General features: G+C 49.1%; 1 protein-coding gene across 1 annotated transcript; it reads right to left on the bottom strand.

Annotated features, from left to right (window-relative positions):
- Nucleotides 1–4,028: 4,028 nt before the first annotated feature.
- Nucleotides 4,029–20,909, bottom strand: Lrrc27 (leucine rich repeat containing 27). The gene is given in 7 exon segments (XM_051145544.1): nt 4,029–4,535; nt 5,041–5,151; nt 7,264–7,631; nt 10,008–10,160; nt 13,296–13,354; nt 16,947–17,077; nt 20,487–20,909. Coding segments are annotated over 7 exon segments (1,419 nt in total). The 5' UTR covers nt 20,763–20,909; the 3' UTR covers nt 4,029–4,214.
- Between the last annotated feature and the right edge of the window lie 1,334 nt (nt 20,910–22,243).

The raw sequence follows: 22,243 nt of genomic DNA, 5'->3' as shown, positions 1-22,243 counted from the left end.
GCTCAAGCCTGTTGGGTTTCTAGCCATTTTTTAATGAACTGCCTGTGACATCCTCTGTCTGTTTCTCTTTCAATCTTTCATTTCTTTTAGAAACATTTCTGATGAGCTGGGTGGGGTGATGCATTCCTTTAATCCCAGCACTCGGGAGGCAGAGGCAGGCGGATTTCTGTGAGTTCAAGGCCAGCCTGGTCTACAAAGTGGATAGCCAGGGTGACATAGAGAAACCCTTTCTTGAAAAACATGTATATATATTTGTTTATTTTTATTTTATGTGTATGGAGTTCTTTGCCTGGATGTATGTATGTGTGTGCCTGGTGTCCAAGGGGACTAGAAGAGGTCACTGGATCTCCTGGAACTAAAGTAACAGTTGTGAGCTACCATGTGGGTACTGAGAACTGAACCCAGGTCCCCTGCAAGAACAGTCAGTGTTCTTAAACACTGAGTGATCTTTCCAGCCCTCTTTGCTTTCTTTCTTCCTTTCTTTTTTTCTTGTTTTTTTTTTTTTTTTTTTTTTTTTTTTGAGACAGGTTTTCCTTGGGTAGCCCTGGCTGTCCTAAAACTCATTCTGTAGACCAGGCTGGCCTCTCCAGTGCTGGGATTAAAGGCATGCACCACCACTGCCTGGCTGATAAAAATGTTTTTAATTCTTTACATCTATAAAAAACTGAGGGATACAGAAAAAAAATGTATACAAAAGTGAACACTTAGCCATAGTACAACATAAGTGTTAAATGAATCAGTAACACACAGCCTCTCTGACATTACACAACAGTGCAGAAGGAGGTACCATGTTGGACCAGAACAAAGCAACTTCAGGATGAACAGAGCGACCAAGGCTGGCTCTCAGCACGTGTTCCCCGAAAGCCTCCCTGGCCCTGATTACATTATTTAGGAAGATCCTGTTTCAGGGTCCAGGATGACTTTAAGGAGCTATTCTATTTTTGTTTTTTGTTTTTGTTTTTCGAGACAGGGTTTCTCTATGGAGCCTTGGCTGTCCTGGACTTGCTTTGTATTCCAGGCTGGCCTCGAACTCACAAAAATCCACCTGCCTCTGCCTCCTGAGTGCTGGGATTAAAGGCGTGAACCATCATGCCCGGCCAGGAGCTATTCTTGGGAAAAGCTTCCTGGGTAAGAAATGCATGTGACATCAGGTAACAGGTCTTGTTTGGGCTGGAGGAGCCCAAATCTCTTGAACTTCCATCCCAGGTGATGGGCACTCCTTTGTCCAGATATCTAGTAGTGTACACAGGTGGCAGAGCTGTGTCTCTGTTGGCCATGAGCAGGGGACCCACACCACCCAGGGACCCTATCTTCATCAGCATATGAAAGCCCCGCTCTGTATTTTCTGTCACTCTCCTGGGATAGTCTACCATATTGAATTTTTCCATTGTTTGAGTTAGGTGAACAACAGCAGCCTGGGGAATGTTAGGTGGTAAAAGAACAGTGACTGAAGCCTAGCCAGCCATCAGCTGCCAGCCCTACTGCAGACGTCAGTGACAATGGGTCCTGCTAAGACTTCAACAACGGTCTCTGCTTAGACAAGTTTCACCAGAACTCAGTAACAAAGGGGCATGACAGGCTATCAGCAAGGCCCTACTGCAGAGCTGGTGATGAAGGGCCCTGGTAGAGAATGACTCCCAAGGCCTGGGTCAGCCACAGAGGGGAGGGCAGCGTGACTTCAGGGGATCAAGGCTGGTGTCTTATTTTTCCTATTGCTTTAAAGAGATACCATGGCCAAGGCAACTTTTAAAGGAAGAGTTTAGTGGGTGCTTGCTCACAGTTTCAGTGGGTTAGTCCATGGACATCTTGGTGGGGAGAATGGCAGCAGGCAGGTAGGCAGGCAGACAGGCATGGCACCGGAGCAGTAGCTGGGAGCTTATACATTGAGGCAACCATGAAGTAGAAAGAGAGCTAACTGGGAATGGTGTGGGCTTTTGAAACCCCAAAGCCCAGTCCTGGAGGCCCCTCCTCCAACAAGGCCACATTTTCTAATTTTTCCAAAAGGGCTTCACCAACTGTGGACCACACAGGCACCTGGACAGGCCATTCTCAAACTATCACAGCTGGCTACACTGTGACACGCCCGCTCCCGACACACACATACACACACACACAGACACACACAGATACACACACACACACACACACACACACACACACACACACACACACACACACACACACACACACACACGGCTGCTCAGAGAAAGATACATCGTTGCCCCTGGTTCAAACCTCTAACTAAAGCCTAGGAAGTGAAATCAGATGGAAACACAACTTGCAAAAGTCACTGCTCAGCACTAGCCCAGAGCATCACGTCAGGGCAGACTGTGAGATAGAACTGCCCAGCTAGAGCGCACCAGAGACGATGGATGCCAGGTGACAAGAGGACCCCACCAGATCAGGTGTCTGTGGAGAGGCTGGTGAGGGGCAGTCTTCCTTTGGGTCCTTATATTGCAGGACCAGGCATGCCTATTCTGAGAACTGCTCTGTGATATGGGAGGGTGTCAGCTTCAAAGGAAGGGAGGGAGGGAAAGAGGGAGGAGGGAGGGAAGGAGGGAGGGAAGAAGGGATGGGGAGGGAAGGAGGGAGGGAAGGAGGGAGGGAACTCTGCACTGACTTCAAAACTTTACTATAAATTCTAAAATTAGTTTTGAGATTTTTTGTTTTGTTGTCTTTTTGTTTGTTTTGTTTTGTTTTCAAGACAGGGTTTCTCTGTGTAGCCTTGGCTGTCCTAGACGCACTTTGTAGACTAGGGTGGCCTCGAACTCACAGCGATACTCTTGCCTCTGCCGCCCAAGTGCTGGGATTAAAGGTGTGCGCCACCACGCCCGGCTGTTTTGTTTTTTATAATGAAGATCTGCAGGCCAGCATAGCTAGGTTCGAATAGCCTGTGTAAGGTCTTGAGACCTTCCTTAAGCTACTGACTTAACCAATAGCTTACTTGACATGGGAAACTATTTGTTTTGTTCTGTTTTTCAACATAGGAGGTTTCTCTGTGTAGCCCTGGCTGTCCTGAAATGTGCTCTGTAGACCAGGCTGGTCTCAACCTCACAAAGATACATCTGCCTCTGCCTCCCATGTTCACAGACTAAAGATGTATATCGCCATCACCTGACCAGACACAGGGAATATTTTTTTAGAAAAAAAAAGAAAAAAAAAGAAAAAGCATTTGTAATCACTCTAAGAAGCACCCTGCCTGTCTGGGCCCAAGTACAGAGCATGCCAGGCACATTCTGGAAGAGCAGCCAGCTCTCTGTGCTGATTGTCCCCTGTGGTCTACAGGACTAGGATCTGCAAGGGGTACTGTGCAAACATCCTGTGAAACACAGTCTGAGAGGGAGGACCTTGGGATTAGGGACCAGCTGCAAGGCCACTGTTCTTTAGGTCCCAAAGTGACTGGCCCAGGGGGTGCAGTTTACAGGACAAAGCCCACAGACACATCTCAACCTAGTGGTGTTTGAGCTTCCCCCTCAAGTCCTTCCCTGTTTTCCTCTCTGAGCACTGAGTCCTTCAGATGGACCGAGTCATCGGTGGGCAGAGGGCCCCCTCAAAGGCCAGGGCCTGCACACAGAGCACTCAGCTGTGATGCTCACAGGGTGGAACTGTGTGCAGTGCCACCAACTTAGAGGGATGGCCCTGGACATGCTGTGTGAGCCCCACCCTGCTCACACACGGGACCAGCACCACCTCCTCTACCACCCACGTACCATGTTCCTATTTGGAGGCTGGAATTTATTGAGCTCCCTCTTGTTCCTCATCAGCTGGGTCTGCTCTCTCCACTCCTGCAGAACTCTCTTGTCTCTGGAGAAGAGACACATTAAAGTCACAAGCTGTAAGTTACTTCAAGTAGAGCTCGCAAGATCTGGAGCCACTTCAGCTTCCCAAAGGCCTTCCATCTATCCGTCCCTAGTGAGTTAGTAAGAGGCTGGTAGTGCCTCTCCTCAATTCTGCTGCCCCTCCCCTCCCCTCCCCCTTCTCTTCCCCTCCCAGTCCCCTCCCCTTCCCTCCCCTCCTCTTTCCTTCACATGGGCTTCTTTTGAGCAGAGACAGGGTTAGACAGATTCTAACTGAGACACCCCCTGGATGCAGGGTGCACTTCCGCAGAGATGCCAGCCATGGGCCACCACAGATGCTGCTTGTGAGCAGTCTGTCCCCGTCAGTTCCCAGACAAACAGAGGCAGACTTCCTGGTTGTGGCCTCAGGAGGTTTATTTATAGCCAGGCTTCAGAGGGGGAGGAGTGGGCAGCTTCAGGGACCTGAGCCTGATGTGGCCAGATCCTGACAGGACAGGAAGGGGGCAGGGGAGGGACAGTAAAACTAAGTGGGAGAGAGGAGGAAGTCAAAGGCAGTGTGTGGGGTGTGACTAGGAAGTTCACAGAGGATAGGGACATCGAGAGCCAATCCTTGTTTTCACCAGCTTGTACATGTCTACTGGGATCCCCCACTGGCCAAACCCAACCATGAATACTGGGGTCGTGTGGTACTGTGGGCGTGGTCCATACTGGTTAGCTGCAGCTGGGTTGTCAGTGGAGCTGTAGAGCAGAGAATAGTTGTTGAGAATGGATTAGTGACAAGCTGGCTTTGTGAACCCAAGGGTAGGGAGTGTGTCAGCAGCGTGCCACCAACATGAGAGAAGCTCACAGGTGACAGTCACTTCTGACAACATTCGTTAGATATGATGGCAGGCCCCTAGGGACTAGCAGGGGAGAAGGCAGGTACTTGGCGCTTGGAAAGTTCAAGGCACTAGGAAAAACGCAGGCAGGCAAGCATGCATTGGGAAAAGGCAGGGGACAATAAACTGCTCAAAGGACACCCATTTAACTACCATGCTGTGCTGCCGAGCAAGGGCCTGGGCACGTCAGAGAACTGCAGACCATGGAAGCATGAAAAAGCTTCCAAAAGAGGGAAGCTGATCTGGACTGAGTGGGAGAACAGAAGCCACCAGACCTGGTCTGAGGCTGGTGACAAGACCACACCAGCTTGGTTGGCCGCCGGGAAGTCCCCCACTCCTGACGTTATCCCATCCCAGGTACACACCTCCTCCGCTGCTCCAGCAGTGTCTCCTTCTCTTGGAGTTCCTGGAGAGCGGCTGTGTGACTCTCAGCTAGCCTTTTTGTAGGAACTGTGTTTTGGTACATTGAAGGGAGGCTAGGCAAGATGCCTTTGAAGGAAGTGGACTTCTTTCTAAAAATCACAAGATGTTTATGGCTGAAAATGTGACTTATGAGTCTCACTCACACCAGTGGGAGATACAATGCTGACTATATACAGATTTAAAAGAAGGCTTACAAGCTGAACCCGGTTGTATACCCCTTTAATCCCAGCACTCAGGGAGGCAGGTGGATGGCTGTGAGCTCGAGGCCAGCCTGGTCTATAAGTAAATTCCAGGACAGCCAAGGCTACACAGAGAAACCCTGTCTCAGAAAAACAACAAACAAACAAACAAAGAAGGGTTACAAGTAAAAAGCCAAAACTAAGACCCCAGTTCCTTCCCCTAATAAATTACAGGAATTTTTTATTTTTTATTTTTTGTTTTTTGAGACAGGGTTTCTCTGTGTAATCTTGGCTGTCCTGGACTCACTTTGTAGACCAGGCTGGTCTTGAATTTACAGAGATTCTCCTGCCTCTGCCTCCCGGTAGGAAAACTTTAAAAGCAGGCCCGGTAGGTCCACTGCATACTGAAATCATCACTGCTCCCAGCTATAGCAATCTAAGGAAAGCTTCAGTACGATCCATGTCAATTGAGGACTCTGTCTTCCAGATGTCCACCAGCTACTGAAAGAACACCAGGAGGTGACACAGTGTCAGCAGAGGGAACTAGAGGGAGTGTGGCCACACACTGAATGTTCCAACTTCTCAAGTCACAACAATCTCCCAGGGCTGAGGCCTGGTATCTATGTTTGACAGAGAGACAAACTTATGAAGTTTTAGAGAGTGGACCATGTCTGGTGGAATAAATTGTCATTATTACTCATCACAGTGTGGGTAAGAGGGAGGGAAGAGGTTTCTGAACAGCAGATAGACTGCTGCTGCTCTCTTTGCCTGTGATTTCAAACTGAGAACATTCCAGAAGCCCCGGGTCACTAAGAACACATGCTGTGGTGCAGGGTGCCAGAACTTCTTGGCTGTAACATGTATGACTGTTTTAAGGTTTCGTTAAGTGTTCAAACCCAGGGGCTGCAGAGATGGTTCAGTGGGTAATAGTGCTTGCTACACAAGTGTGAAGATTTGAGTTTAGCTCCCAGGCACTCAAGAGTAGGGGTGCCTACCTGTAATCCCAGCACTCGGGAAGACAGAGGCAGGTGAGTTTGAAACCAGCCTGGTCTACAAAGTGAGTTCAGGACAGCCAATGGCTACACATAGAAATCCTGTCTCGGAAGAAAACGAAACAAAACAGGACAAGACAAAAAAAGAAAGAGCAAGGCGAAGAAGGTTCGGTGAGACCCTGTCTCAAAGATCAAAGTGGAGAGTGAGACATTTGACGTCATCATTTAGCCTCCATATGCGCACACATTGGCAAGTACATCCACACATCTGCATATATGACCCCCCCCCCCTCTAACCCCCGGCAGCAAATAACACTGACAGTGCTTACAACCACAGTTTAGCTAAAGAGCCAGCTGTTCTCCAAGCAGGCCTCTGCCTGTCATCTTCAGACGTCACAGCTCCTGTGATAGTTTCCTAAGTTCCCAGATAGAGTTTTTGTTTTGTTTAATTTTTTATTTTTTCCAGACAGGGTTTCTCTGTGTAACAGTCTTGGCTGTCCTGGACTCCCTTTGTAGACCAGGCTGGCCTTGAACTCACAGCGATCTGCCTGTCTCTGCCTCCCAAGTGCTGGAATTAAAGGCGCATATAGAGTTTTAAACCACTGGTTACTGTTAGTTCTAAGACTGTCACCCCCAGGAGCCTAGCCTTGTTCCCTGAGCTATGATGACACACCTCTGGAGGATGTGTGAGCTGGACCGAACACACTCCCATTCTCGATACAGGCAGCACCATACAGTCACACACTGTGCACACACATTACACACTACACGTGAGCTGAACTCCATCAACATGCCCTACTCTGCCAAGTGTGTTCTGTGACACTGGTCTGTCTGCTCTGGCTCTATAGTCAGGGCTGGTTCAACATACACTAAAAAATGGTTTTTAGAACAGACAAGCATTTTAGAAAGTGGACGCTGTACTTGAGGAGATTATGACATAACTTCACAGCTCTGTAGGTCAGGATGTGTGCCTCAGTGTGCTGCCTTACCTGACTAAGGACCCCGGTTTCTGCTTCCTTTTCTCCTTGGCGTTTAGTGCCGCTCTGAGGTTTGGAGGCAGCTCAATAGCCAAGAGCTTCTTCTCCTGAACTTCCGCCTTCTCATTCTCCACAATTTCCTGCCTCAGCTTCCAGAAGCGCTTGATCTCCTCCTCACTGGGCCAGTTCTCAGAGGAGGCACTGGGTTTGCGGAGCTCGCTTAGGGTTAGCTTCTCCATAGGTGGGAAGAAGTCGGCCTTCTCCTTAGCCACAGCCGCCTTGCCGCCTGGGCCAGTAAGGCCTTTCTCATTGGAAACGCCTTTATAGGGCTGACCAAGGATGGGGTATGGGAGGTCATTGAGGCCCATCTTAAGCGCTGAGACTTCTGGTGGAGTAAAACGACATTTTAGTGTTGGGGGGGGGGGGCAATCTTCACTGTCAACTTGTCTGGGTTTAGAATTACCCGGGAGGCACACCTCTGGGTGTATCTGTGAGGTTGTTTCCACTGAGGTTGAACTGTGGAGGGAAGATTCACCCTAAAAGCAGGTGGCTCCAGCCATTGGGCCAGGGACCCAGTAGGTGGGTATCAGCGTCCATCGGTTTCTACCACCTGACTGCAGACACACTGTGGCTGGCTGCTTCAAGCACCTGCTGCCATGGCTTCCCCCTGATGGCCTGCATCCCCTCAAAGCCCTGAAAGCCAACCTAAGTCTTTCTTCCTCAGGTTACTGTTGCCAGGCATTTTGTCATACCAACATGAGACGTTGCCTACAACAGCGGCCAGTAAGTCAATACTCCAGGATGAGCTAGAGGTCAGGGCCACAGCCTTTGTTCCTTTGCTGAGTATATGGAACGTGGGAGGGAAGTCCGCTCAGGTTGGGACTAGCTGGACCCCACAGGCTGCCATTGACCCACAGCAGCTGCTGGGCAGGGGACAGACACACTGCTTTAGAAGCCCTGACCTCCTCATACCTTCTCCACTTACGGCACAGTATGTCTTAGCCCATGTGCACGAGGCCTTCTCTCCATCCTTATGACCATTTCTGCTCCCCTTTCCCAAGATATCCTGAACCTTTATTTCAGCTAAAAGCTAGCCCATGTGCCTGTTTTCTTTATCAACACTTTGCTGACTTTTAAAGGTTTTAGTTCTGTGTGAACTACTAAGAAAAAAAAAAAAAAAAAAAACCAAGTCCAAAGAGAATTCACTGCTGAGTCAGTGTGGCATCCACTCAGGGGGGACATTGGCTGCAAACTTGCCCTCAGAAGGAAAGAGGCTCAGGACCAGGAGTCAGGAGGTGCAGGACTGGGCAGGAGCTGAGGCATGGGGTCAAGCAGAGTGACCCTGCCACCATCTAGCAGCTTCTGGTAAACATCTTGACCACTGTCAACTTTCGTTGACCAGCCCTCTTCTTGCATTTGTGCCAAACACATCAGAACAGGAGTGACTTCTGGTCACAAAGTCTACCCCAGAGCCAGGTGGCCACACTAACTTCCCTCATCTATCACATCACTGTAGACCTGTGGCTGTCCCAGGGACATTTCTTGTACTGTTTCCTGGCGCCAGACCCAGTGCCTTCCCGGAAGTGTGGCGTCCTCCACTTCCTATGGCTTACTCCGCTCCAGCTCGGAGTGGAGCTTCCTTCTCCCTTTCATGGCACTGCCACTTCTCAACAGTGCACATTTCCTCTCAGAATGCTTTCTCATTGGGATCCGGCATGGACACCGCCCTCTAGTATTTAGAACTGCTTGCCCCAGGTGTAGCCTCAAGTCCCTGCCCCTCCCCCCTCAACTCCCCTCACTCTTGCCTCTCGGTAATCCATAATCCCGTGAGTGCTCCTGCTTCTGTCAGCCATGCAGTGCTTTCCTCTTTTATCCTGTCCTTTGCAAGCTGTCCTTTAGGGGCTCGGGGTGCCATTGCAACCTCTTGGAGTCTTGCTATGTGCTGCTTTTCCCTAAATCATGTGCCTTTACATAGGCGGTCTAAGGCACTGGTGTGAGGGGCCACCCAAGGACGAGCCTTCAGCTAGGTCCTCATGCAGTTAGTTACAGGAACCCTTGAGGCCTAACACCAGCATCTCATAAGCCTGTTGGCCCCCACCCCAACCCCTCACCCCTGCACACAAGTCTCCCAGGGACTTGCTAAAGTGCAGCTCCTTGCCTTCCCTGCTGCCCAGTGCCACTGTCTCTCTCAAGTTTCCGGGGACACTCTCAAAACCACCCACAGGCCCTTGAATCCCTGTCTCAGAGCTGATTCTGGAGACAAAAACTAAGGCCCTTTATGAATGTGTTTTAAAACATTGCAACCCAGGGCACTGATGATGGATTGAGGCAGAGGCCCCTCCCCTCCCCTCCCTTCCTCTCCCCTCCTCTCTGGATGGTCAATATGCTGACCAAATGGGATAGTTTAAGCATCTCACCACAAGGGGACCACATGTTGTTTATTAAGTTAGCTCCTGGTATCTAGGCAGGAACAGGATGTGTTTTGAGGCGCTTTTAAAAGCCTTGTCTGGAGGAACACAGGGACCCCTCAAAGCAGCTGCTTGCTAATGGCTCAGAGGCAACGGCTTTGCCAGTTGCCTTATCCCATGACCTTTAACCACATCTACCCAGACAGGTATAGACTTCTCAGAGTAGCCTTGAACCAGGGCAGGGCTAGGCATTTGGGCCAGCGTAGGGGCCAGCTTTTGCCATGTGAGCCCCACAGAGGCTGAAGAAGAGGCACCCCTAGTTTTCATCTAGTCATAGAAAATTCTCTACAAACCCTGAGGCGACTCGTCTCCGGGGAAGGCAGTCTCCACCGAGCAGATGCGCAGGAAGGTGAGGATGGCTACCAAGCCTTTCTGCACAATCAGGTGAGGCGGGAATTCCAGAGGGCAGTGTCTCAGGTTCAATGCCTTCAGTGTGGTGACCTGCCCTGTGGTGGAGGAGGAACTTCAGTACTCTCCACTTCTTACAGAGGGACCCAGGAGGAAGAGAAGAGCAACCGTCCCCACACCCTAAACCAATTTGGGGCAGGAGAGATGACAGATGCTTGAGGTTTTCTCCTAAAAACTCTTCAGGCAGGGCTGACAAGATGACTCACTGGGTTATGGCACTTGCCACTAAGAATGTGAGTTCCACCCCTGGGACCAACATAGTGGAGAGAGAGAACTAACGCCTGCAAGTTGCCCTCTGACCTCCACACTCACGCCATAGCACAGCTGCATAGTCACATATGAAATCAATGTAATAAAAAGTCCAAACAAAGCCGGGTTTGGTGGCACACACCCAGCAAAGGCAGCGGATCGCTGTGAGTTCGAGGCCAGCCTGGTCTACAAAGTGAGTTCAGGACAGCCAAGGCTACACAGAGAGACCCTGTCTCAAAAACAAAACAAAACAAAACAAAAAAGGCCAAACAAAACTCTTTAGGGGAGACAGGTAAGAAAGATAGTTAATGATAATAAAAATAAACCAAATAGCAACCTTCAAGTGAAATTCATAGCAGAAAGTGGCTACATTATCCAAAATGTCCCTTTGTAACATAAAAGTTATATGACGTATAAAGAAAAACAAAATGGGACCTGTATTGAGGAAACAGGTGTCACAGACTCTGTTTCTAGGTAGCCCAGATGCCAGGATTAGCAGATAAAGACATCAGAGCCATTATAAATATAGCCAAGGAAATGAAAAAGGTGTCTATCTAATTAGAGGAAAATACAATAAAACACCTAAACAAATAGGAATGCTATAATGAAAACAGAAAGTATGGAAAAATACCAACAGTTCTTGAACTAAACACGGCGTTAATTGCATCCAAAAGTTTAGCAGAGGACCTAACTCAGCAGTGGGTGTTGATGGAGCCGGGGATGCAGCGCACTTGGTAGAGTTCTGTCTAGTATGTGCAAGGCTCTGGGTTCCATGCCCAGCATACACCAGGTACGGCTGCACATGCCTGAGATTGCTCCTGAGTTTGTGGTTATCTTCAGTTACATGGGGGGAATCAAGGTCCAGCTTGGGCTATGAAAGACTGTCTCAAAAGAAATGGGTGAGGGGAGAACAGGGCATGAGAACTGACAACCGTCATTCGTTTGTTTATTCTGTTGTTTCTGTGGAGACAAGGTCTCGTCCCACTGTTGCTCAGGCTGGCCCAGAATTCACTATGTAACCCAGGCTGTCCTCAAGCACAGAGCAATCTTCCTGTCTCAGGTCCCAAATGTCTGATATTAAAGGCCTGAGTCACCAAACCGGGTTGAATTGACAATTTCTAAGAATGTCTTAGGGAGCCACTTCCTACCGGAGTCTCGAGGGTGGGTGAAAAGCAGCCACATCACAGTCTATTTCCTCAATATTCACCCTTTGGGGCACCTTCCCCCACATTCCCATTTCTAGACGGGCTTCATGGCCAACTGCTCATGTCAGGAAGAAAGCATAGGAAGCCAAAGATATCTGCCCACTCTCTCTAAAGTGCCCAGTGCTTTAGTGACAGAATGACACCGAACACAGCTTCCTTTTCCTTCTGGCCATGGGTGCTCAAGCCTCCTGCATTTCAGTAACTTTGAGGGAGCTGCATACAGTTGGCTTTTGCATTTTTACCTGACAGTCTTGGCTTTTTAAATGGGGAAGCAACACTCACCACAGAAAGCTACACGGAGAAGCTCTAGTTGTGTACAGGCTAAGCAGCAAGCTGGGCTGATCTTCACAATTAACCGGGGTGGTTTGGAATCACCCAGGAGATGCCTTTGGAGCATCTATGAGGCGTCTCCAGGGAGGTTTAAGTGCGGGGAGGGAGAATCCGCTCTGAATGTGGAGGGTACCATACCATGGATTTTTGAGTCATGGGTCTTTGACTAAAAAGGCAAAAGGCAGCAAGCATGAGCAAAGCACCAGAGTTCCCTGCTCTCTGCTTCCTGACTTGTCCCAGCTGCACACTTGGGTCACAGCAAACTCTTCATGCCCTCTTTGCCACGAGCCAAAAAAAAAAAAAAATCCTTCTGCCTTCAAGGCTGTTCCTTTCAGGTATTTGCTCACAGCAGTGAAGAAAATAACTTTCAGATAGGCCATGGGTGAATCACACCAGAGACAGTGTTGAGTTGGATGCCACGCCAGAGCCCATGGATGCAGTGAAGGCAGGGTTTCTGGTCAAAGTGCAGTTCAAATATATGTTAGAGAAGAGAGATCTGGAAATCAAAATTCAAGCTTCCAACCCAACAAAGTTAAAAAAAAAAAAAAAAAAAAAAAAAAGCAGAGCAAATTTAAATAAAGATGAGAGCAGAGACCAACAGATCAATGTGCAAAGAAGAAAATGACCGTCCTTGTCGACAGCAGAGAAGATGCATTCAAGGCCGTGAATGGCCGCACACATCCACTTGGGCCTCAGATGCACAAGTGAGCCAAAGAACTGAGGTTAAGGAAGGGCACTGACGCCAGGCAACTAGGACTCAAGAGTGGCCTGGCTCCCACGGAAAGCAAAGCCACGCGATGGTAGCGTGCGGAGTTGTACGGGCAGGTTTTCTTAGGCTGTGTGCTCTAAGTGAAGCTCAGTCTGGCCTTGCCACAGACAGCACACAGTGTTAACAACTTCTCTACGAGAGAGAGTAGGCTAGGCATGAGGTCTTAAGGAACTTGGAGCCAGCCCTATGAACATGGCTGGCGTGGGGTAGGGGTGGGGGTGGGGGTGGGAATGAGAGTGAGTATGGTGATCAGGGTAAATGAAGTAGAAAGATACCCTTCCACCATCACTGTGGGTAGCACCATTCCCAGGGCTGGGATCCTGCACTGTAGAGAAAGGAGAAAGTGAGTTGGACACCAGCATTCATCACTTTCTGCCTCTTGACTATGGATGCAATGTCAACTCCTGCCCCCTTCACTTCCCCACTGAAAACCTTTGAACCGTGAGCCGAAATAAACCTTTTCTCCCTTCAGTTGCTTTTGTCAGGGTATTTTATCATAGTGACTGGAAACATAATAATGTGGGAGAGGGACTTTCAGTCTCCTCTCTCATCTCTACCACGAGCCCCGGAAACTTCAAAGCTTTTAAAGTCACCAGTCACTTCATTGCTTTGGTACTTACCTAGCTCAACAGGCAACATTTTGATAGGATTTCTTTCTAAAAGCAAAGTTTTCAAATGTCTTTAAGAGAGAAAAAAAAAAAATGTTAGAAAGAAGATTAAATGGCCGTCTGTAAAATATGTCAAAAGTTCTCATTTTCCTTTTCTTGGGTCACAGATGTCCTAACACACCCCCACACCATGCACCGTGGGTCACAGATGTCCTCACACCCGCACCGTGCATTTCTGGCAAACGCCCGGGAGTCAGAGGGCAACAGGAGTGCTACATGGACTCTGTCCTTACCCTGTCCACCTATCCTGTTTTAGTTTTTTATATTTAATTTTTAAGACTGTACCCATTATTAATTTACTGCTTTTCCTTTCTCCTTTACTTCTCAGGGACCCTCAGCCAAAATCTGGCACAAGGTCTCAGACAGCCTGTTCCTTCACTGTGCTATCCACATGAAGATGGGTCTGCCTCGTGCTAGCAGAGGACAGGGCTCTAGGCCTGAGCCTCACCCAGAGCATCTGAATGACGCTGACACCACTGGCCTCTGGACTGATGGGCTTAGTGTGGCCACACCTGACGAATCTGAAGCAGAGAGAAGGCATGCTGGGGTGGAGAGCGCTAACGCCCCATTGCACTGGAGCACAGCCCGTGCCTACTTCATTCACCGCGGCGCTGCTCTCTCAGGAATTCTCATTATTTGAAGCTTGTTTTTGAGACAGAGGTTTCCCCTGTAACATGGCTGGCCTGGACCTTGCTATGCAGACCAGAGCAGTCGCAAACTTTCAACAATCCTCCAGTCTCTATCTCTCTAGTGCTAAGATTACAGGCATATACCACACCATGCCTTATGTGGAGCTTTTTTTTTTTTTAAATGAATAAACGTGTCTTTTTTGAAAGATTTATTGTTTAAAAATGTATGTGTATGCGTGGTTTTTATGGCCTAAATGTATGTACATGCCCCATGTGCCCATGAAGGCCAGAAGAGAGTGTCAGATGCCCTGAAGCTGAAGTTACAGAGGGGGCCAGGAATGGACCGTGTGAGCCCGGCTGCTCTTCTGCAAGCCCAGCAGCAAGCCCTTTCAACCACTGAGCTAACTCTTCCGCCCAAGGATCATTTTTTTTTTTTTTTTCGAGACAGGGTCTCTCTGTGTAGCCTTGGCTGTCCTGGACCCGCTTTGTAGACCAGGCTGGCCTCGAACTCACAGCGATCCACCTGCCTCTGCCTCCCGAGTGCTGGGATTATAGGCATGAGCCACCACGCCCGGCTTATGCCCAAGGATCTTAACGTGAAGTGCAGAGGCAAGTTACTGCAGCCGTCCCTGACCCAGCTCGCAGGCTTAGCGAGCCCTTTAAATTTGCTCCTAAGCAAACAGCCAGCAAGACGTGCCAGCTCTCCTTGAGCAGCTGACTGTGACTCAAGCAGCGTGCCATGGACTTCTCTCGCACCAGAGCCAAAGACATTCCGGCTCGGCCCATTTGGCGTGGCTTCTTTTGCAAGAATATTTATTTAAAATGTAATATTTACCAACTCTTAAATCTGAAAGTATGCAGGGAGGTTTCTACCTTATATAGTGATACCCGTGTGATGATGAACCTGTGTCAGTCCGTGTGCTCTGTTGGTAGCCAGGCCATCCTCATCAGTTACCTCAGCACCAACTTACAGCTGTGCACACACCTGCCAGCTTGTAGCCTCAGGAGAACGAATCAACGTGCTTTGTTTTAATCTCTGTGCCCACGCTAACACAGCCACACATGGTGGAGGGGGGTGTCTCTGATGGTGCTATTGTTTTAATTATTTTTTTTTAACTTTAAAGCCTTTAATGAGCCCATAATTACTTAAAATGTCTAATTAATATGTTTCAGCCCTTCAGCAAGTGGATCCAATTTTAATGACATAATGGGTCTAAAATCAGAGGCTCAATTATAAATTAAACAACACAAAACCAGCTGGTTTTGACTGTCAAAATCTAAGGATTCCAGATCTGAGGACCGAGCACCTCGTTCGGAGAGAAGCAGGGAGCGGCCCCTTCAGCAGCCGAGTTCCTGTAACCTTAACCCCCAGGGACGACTACTCACTGGGCCGAGGGTTAACAATAAAATAATTTGTGGATGAAAACCACTCAGATATCCCAGCACAAAAGATAGTTTCCTTGTGAGGAAAAAAAGCCACACTACACAGGACACAGGCCTAGACAGGTACCTGGGCAGGCACCTGGTAGAAACAGGAGTGGGCAGAAACACCACCCAAGAGGCCCACCTCTGCTCTCCCTCCACCAGCTGGCCAGGCCTGTGTCCCCCTCATCAGTTCATCCATGGCTTGTCCTGCAGGCTCCAAGGTCCCCAGAGCCCCAGAGAGAAGGGTCCCTGGAGCACACCCTAGAGCAGACACAGCAAAAAGCAAGCTGCTTCCTGCTGAGCTGGAGACCCAAAGGCAAGGGCATTTGCTGTCACCATCATTTGTGTGAAGTAATCACTTTTTTTTTTTCATTTGAATTTAAAAATTTCCACCCAATCGATATATTTTGATCAATACTTAAGAAAGGGCGCTCCCAGGGCAAGCAAGTCACTTCTGCTGACTTTATGCTTGTTGCTTGCTATGCTGTCAAGGCTTGCTGTTACATACCCACCACTGGGACACCCCTACATGGGAACTGGGGTCACCCTTTGAAGACTTGTTTTCCAGCCTCATGTCAATGCCAATCCCAACAGCTCTAAGGTCCCTTGAGGCCTTGTTGCAGTCAGCGTGGCTAAGCCTCCTACACGGACCACTGCCCTGGCTGCCTGCCAAACTTCCCTCCTTCTACCCTTGGCCCTACAGCTTCCTTCCTCAGGCAGTGATCTTGGGCCAAGTCTAATTCTGTCCTTGCCTGAGCTCAGTTCTTTCCAAATAAATTTCAAAGTTGAGAAGACGGATTCCCAAACCCTACAGGCCTTCCCCAGCCTTGTCTCCTACCGTGTCCATGACACCTAGTAAGTTCCCTCCTGCTTCAGGGACTCGTCTGCCCTGTTCCCTCTGCCACAGTCAGTGAGGTGACAGAAGGGTCTGAAGTGAGCGTCCAGGTCAGAGCTAACACTGGTACAAGAGGATGTGTGGCATGGAGAGGACCCAGGAAAGGAGGTGGTGAGCATGCCAACGGGGTAGGGAGTGGACGCCTGGCTGTCAAGGGTGGGCTAAGAATGGGCTCTGCAACTGGGCATTCCAAAAAATTCAGAGAAGTAGAGGGGCAGGAATGTGGCAGGATGGTCCACACTGCTTGCTTGGAGGTTTCTAGCTTTCCAAAATGGGGCAAAACTCTTCTCCAAGAGTTAGGGGAGATTCCCCTGGGCCCATAGCAACATATGGTTGCGTTTTTATATATCCAGGTTATTTCTGATCTTAGCTTGCCACAGCGGAGTCAGGGTAGAATCAGCTGCCGAAGAAACTGTGTGGATTTTCTAGCAGAGGTGATGAGGCTGCCATTTCTACATGTCAGAGTCCACCATGACACAGTCAGCATGCACCCCTGGGCTGTGTCTGAACCATCTGGACTTTGAAATTTTGAGGTGGCAGCATACCATGTAGACCAAGTTGACCTCAAACTCACCGAGATCCCCCCTGCCTCTGCCCCCTAAGGACCCAGCCCAGTTGACGACCTGCTTGCACATCTAAGGAGCAGACACTTACTTGTGAGAGCCAATCCCAGAGGGAAGAGCCCTGATCTTGTTGTAACGGAGGTCCAGCCATGTCAGGTTGGGCAACAACTGGAAGAAATCCCACGGAATCTCGATGAGCGAATTTCTCTGCAGGTGCAATTGCTTCCACAGAAGAGGACCAGAGGATGCTTTGTCAGCCAGTGAAATTTAAAACTATCTCCAAAAAGGACTAAAACAACCACAACTACACGTCAAACCAAATAAGCAGTGGACACAAGAATCAGAGAGATTTAAAACCTAAGACTGTTTTCTTTCCCCTGGCCACATTCTCAGCAAACCCAGTGAGCAAACCGTAAGAGCCACAGCAGATTAACTCAAAGTTGGCAATTACAGGGAAGAGCTACAGGACACAAGACACATTGTGCTGTGGCATGATCTGTGATGAGCAGCCACACAGGCAAGAAGACATGACACGTGCGGCTTGATATGACCTCTGTGAAGTGTTGCCCTGACTTTGCCAGGGTAATATTCTAAGACTCCCCCTACCCCGCTGAGGATGCTTGAAACCACAGAAAGCACTGGACATTCTGCTCTCCTGTCTGTGCACTCCCACGGTGACATGTAGTGGGTGAAGGCAGCACAGCAAGAAGGTAACAGTAGCCAATAATGCAATAGAATGGTCATAAGGATACATTTCATAAGTTATTAAAACGTGGTTTGTTGGGCTGGGGAGGTGGCTCAGAGATTAAAAGCACTGGCTGCTCTTCCAGAGGTCCTGAGCTCAAGTCCCAGCAACCACATGGTGGCTCACAACCATCTATATGTGATCTAGCGCCTTCTTCTGGCAGGCAGGTGTACATGCAAATGGAGCACTCAAACATAAGATAAATAAAATTAAAAAAAAAAACATGGTTTCTGAAATTTTCTATTGAGTATTACTATATATCCACATATATGCACACGTATATGTGTATGTATCTATACGCACATATACACATTATGTATATGTGAAATATATATTATACATAGTCTTATAGATAATGTATATTAGAAATTTCATTATTATTGTGTTGCATGTGTGCATGGTGTGCATGCATGCAGCAGCACACGTGTAAACATCAAATGGCAACTTGGTGGATCCAGTCCTTTCCTTTCATTTTTACATGGGTTCTGGGGAACGGCGCCCAGGTTGCCAGGTTTGCTTGACAACCATTTTTACCCACCTGGCCATCTTGCTGGCCCATGTATGTCTCCATCAATGTTGTGGCTATATGCTGCAAAATCGTTGTTGCTTACATTTATGCCTGTATCCACACTTTGCCTTGGGGCAGCATCAGATGTCTAGAACATTGACCTTAAACCCAAACTGCCTAGGTTTCAAAACCTGCTAGCTATGGGATCCCGAGCAAGCTCCCGCACCTCTCTGTTCTCTGGTGTCCTTGCCTGCAGAGTGGGGGTAATGGGCCTTCCCTGGCTGGGTGGCACAGGAAATGTGAGTGTAGCAGCCATGACAACTGTGCTGCTTCCCTACTCCAGGAGCCACAGCAGCTTCCCCCGTCAGGGTTTCCACGTATCCCGTTTCCTAATATAAATGACTTCCAGGTTCTTGAAGAACCGTAATTAGAATAATAGTGTTCTGTAAGTGTTTAAACAAAACATGAGTTTGGAAACCACCATTCCTGCCTACTGGCATCTGGCACGGTCTCTAGAGAGCAGAGTGACGGGGGTGCATGGTATGACACATGACCTGGACTGGATGCTTATGTATACTTCAAAGAACACAGAATACACACTCCACATAGAACGTGTGTGCCTCCATGTATATACGTCACCTAGCACATAATACATATCCACATGTGAGGATACATCCCCCTCCATATGTGTACATGACAACTTCATGCATTTGGTGGCAGATGTCCCCACACACCTGTGTATGCCTGCATTAGACACATGAATAGACACACCCATGTCACTGAAGACATGCAATGAAAAACCCTATCATGACCCTGCTTGACCCTTTGTTAAGAGTGGAAGCTTTTTTTTGTTTTGTTTTGCTTTTTGTTTTTCGAGACAAATTTCTGTTTTAGCCCTGGCTGTCCTGGAACTCACTGTGTAGATCACACTGGCCTCGAACTCACGGTGATCTGCTTACCTCTGCGGCCCTGAGATTAAAGGAGTGTGCCACCGCGCCCGGCGTAGAGTGGAGGCGTTAACCTGTTGAGGCATATTCTTTTCCTCTCAATGTAAGATAATCCTGATACTCAGACTGAAAACCAGAGTTCCTCCTGAACATGGGAAAATGAACACCACAGTGGGTAACACACTATCCCTCTCCAGCAAGCCTGGCAAGGCTGACCCCGCGCTGCCTGCAGACAGTGGACTGCATGCTGCTGTGCCCTTCCTCTGGGTTCTAGTGTTAAGAGGGTTTCTTTCCATGTCTTCTGAGCATCAACATCCCTGGCATGGGATTTACAACTTCAGGGACTGATGGCTGCATGCTGCAAAAGTGCAGCCCATGAGCCCTAACAGCCATTCACTCCTGGCAGTCATGACGTCACTGACTTTCTTTTGTCATAGTGATGCAGTCATAGCAACACCTGCCGTCTCGGATGGCTGAGTCTGAGTTAGACCTGAAGGACCGTGGAATACCCTCCTTCCTTTTCGAATAAAGCCAACGGGTACCTCAAGGCTTGGCTGGACTCTTGAGACTGGAGAGCTTTCTTATTAGTAGGCGACATGTAAATAGCAGCAGCCAGAGGAGGTGGGGCCCTGTAACTAAGATTGCACTCCTAAAGGCTGGTGATAATCAACAGCCCGGCATGGACAGGAGGACTGTGATCCTGAGGCCCATTTGGGCACATGGCAAGACCTTGTCTTTAAAAAAAAAAAAAAAAAACACAAGAATGCTAGCTAGCTAGTTCTCATGCCTTGAGAGCAGACTTGGGTGGAGAATGAACAGCTTACCTCAGCACTGCGAAGTCCCTGACAAGGTCTTTATGTGTGTTACTCTGTCATCTTACAACAAGCCACAAGTACTCTTTCTAGGTTCCAGATGAAGCTGAGTGCAACTAACATGCATTCTGGGACACCAGGCCAGTGCGCTGCTCTAGCCGGTCTGCCATCAATGCTGCTTGCTCAGGAAAGCACAGAGACAAGGCAGCACTGCTAGGCAGTGCCCCGAAGGAGGGCTTGACATAAAGGAAAGCAGCGTGCAGCATCAAGAAAATGAAAGGATCCACCTGTTTTCATAGTGCCCGTGGCCCGCAGAAGACCATGCGCTTTAAATCAGAGACCCAGGGTGTTTGAGCAGCGATGTCCACCCAGCTTTCTTAGGAAGAAATACAACCCATGGGTTGGAGAACGCTGCCCCATCCTGATACCTGGCTCTCTCTGTTGCCTGGCACCACATCTCAATTGCTCTTTGTTGTGGTCAGCCAGTGAAACCCCAGTTAACCCTCTTGCTCCTTCTAGAATTCACCTCTCCTAACAAGAGCAACAAAAGCCCAGTGCTGGTTCTGCTTCTGGCTGCAGGTGTCGGTGTGCCCCACCCTCCCAGGATCTGGATACTTACTTGAAGGTTGGGAATTTTAAAGAACTCTCCCAAATAGCACAGACCTCTTTGACTCAAGTCTAAAATTGGCGAGGAAGAAAAGATGAAACCCTCAAAATCTGTTTCATCATCATTTCTGGAAAAGGAAGCAGGTATATCCCTGGCGGCGGCGGCAGCATCCTTGGGGTCACTGGCAGCATTCTTGGGGTCACTGGCAGCATCCTTGGGGTCACTAGCAGCATCCTTGGGGTCACTGGCAGCCTCCTCGGCCATTGCATAGGTGCTGGTGTCCTCCATCTGAAGCCCTCCAGTGGCCACCTCTCATTCTTCTATATATGGAGTCACCTGGAGGCAGGAAGGAGGGGTGGGAGTGTCCTAGCAACCAGAAGTCACATGGTAGGGGGACAGAATAGCTAGGGCACAACAGCAGGGGCTTGACTTGCTGAAAAATACAACAGTACCACGAACTTGGCTTTTAAACTTATGAATACTGGAACACAGGTATTGGGTTAAATTCTCTGCTCCTTACACTATACCCGCAAAATGTCAAGAAAATGATGATCACGATTTAGTAGAGGGCTCAAGTAGCCAGGCTGGCCTCCTCCTCACCATGGTGAGCTTCAAATTCCTGATCTTTCTGAATCTACCCCCAAAGTGTTGAGATTACAAGCAAGCATACACCTGACTACAGTTTAACTGGAAAATACCAGGGGAAACAAGCATGCTAGGATGAAAGCAGAAGGGAACCTTTCAAGTCTGCAAACCACCTGCAAAACGGGGAGGGGCTTCTGGTAAGACCGGTTCCTATCTCTGCCCTGGTTCTCTGCTCCCTGTTGTGACTGAGACCCTGAAGTCAGGAAAGACAGTCCCCTGGCCCAACTCTGGCCCAGCCCAGACCAGAAAGGCGCTGGAGAAAACAGGGCAAGGACAATCTTGTATCTTAGTTAAAAAATCCTTTGCTTAGCTATGGTATACTTTCAAAAACAATCCAAGCAAAGATAGGCTGGAATGCTTATAGGTTTAAAATCATCTGTCAACTAGTCAGCCCAATGATTGGCACATTGCCTAAGCCTCAATCCCCTTTAAGGAGAAGGTAACTTGGCAGTTAAGGAGCTGGTCTCAAGGGCGTACAAATTCACAGGGAGCCTGGTCGGCTTGGCAGGAGATTCGTCCCTCCTCTCCATCCCAGGAGTGGGCTCCCTAAGGTCTCCAGGCCTTTGCACAGTCTATGGTTCTCTCTCTCTCTCCTCTCTTTTTCACCTTGGAATTAGGAGGAAAGAATTCTACCTACAGTAGATTACATTGTAAGGAAAATGTGTTAATAAGTGGGAAGCAGGGGACAGGTGATAGTTTTCACACTGGGCTGGGTTAGGCAGAACTAACCTGGGGGGTGTGGTCACCTCTCCTTCACAGGACCCTTCCTCCCCCGCCCCTCCCCAGCAGACCAGACCCACTGTCCGGTGATCCTGTCCCCTCAACCCCAGAGTCCGAGCCCGCTAGTTTGCGACCCTGTCCAACAACCGGCTGGCCGGTTCCATCCAGTCCCGCCGGCCAGCGGTGATCGACAGTGCTGCCATCCCACCCTCCTCCCCTTCGAGCCTCCTCCCCGCCCACCTGAGACTCCGCCCCGGACACGCAGGCTGCCCCGCCTCTGAGAGGCTCAGGCTCCGCCTAACAAAGGAGCTGCGCGGCGCACGCCGTCACCACGGAGACGCAGCTCCCTTACGGAAGCCCGAGGGCATCAAGCTGCGGGGTGGGGTGGGGTGGGGGGGGTGGAG

This window comes from Acomys russatus, chromosome 5 (assembly GCF_903995435.1).
Source record: "Acomys russatus chromosome 5, mAcoRus1.1, whole genome shotgun sequence".
Lineage (NCBI taxonomy): Eukaryota > Metazoa > Chordata > Mammalia > Rodentia > Muridae > Acomys > Acomys russatus.
This window is presented reverse-complemented; position numbering and strand designations above follow the sequence as displayed.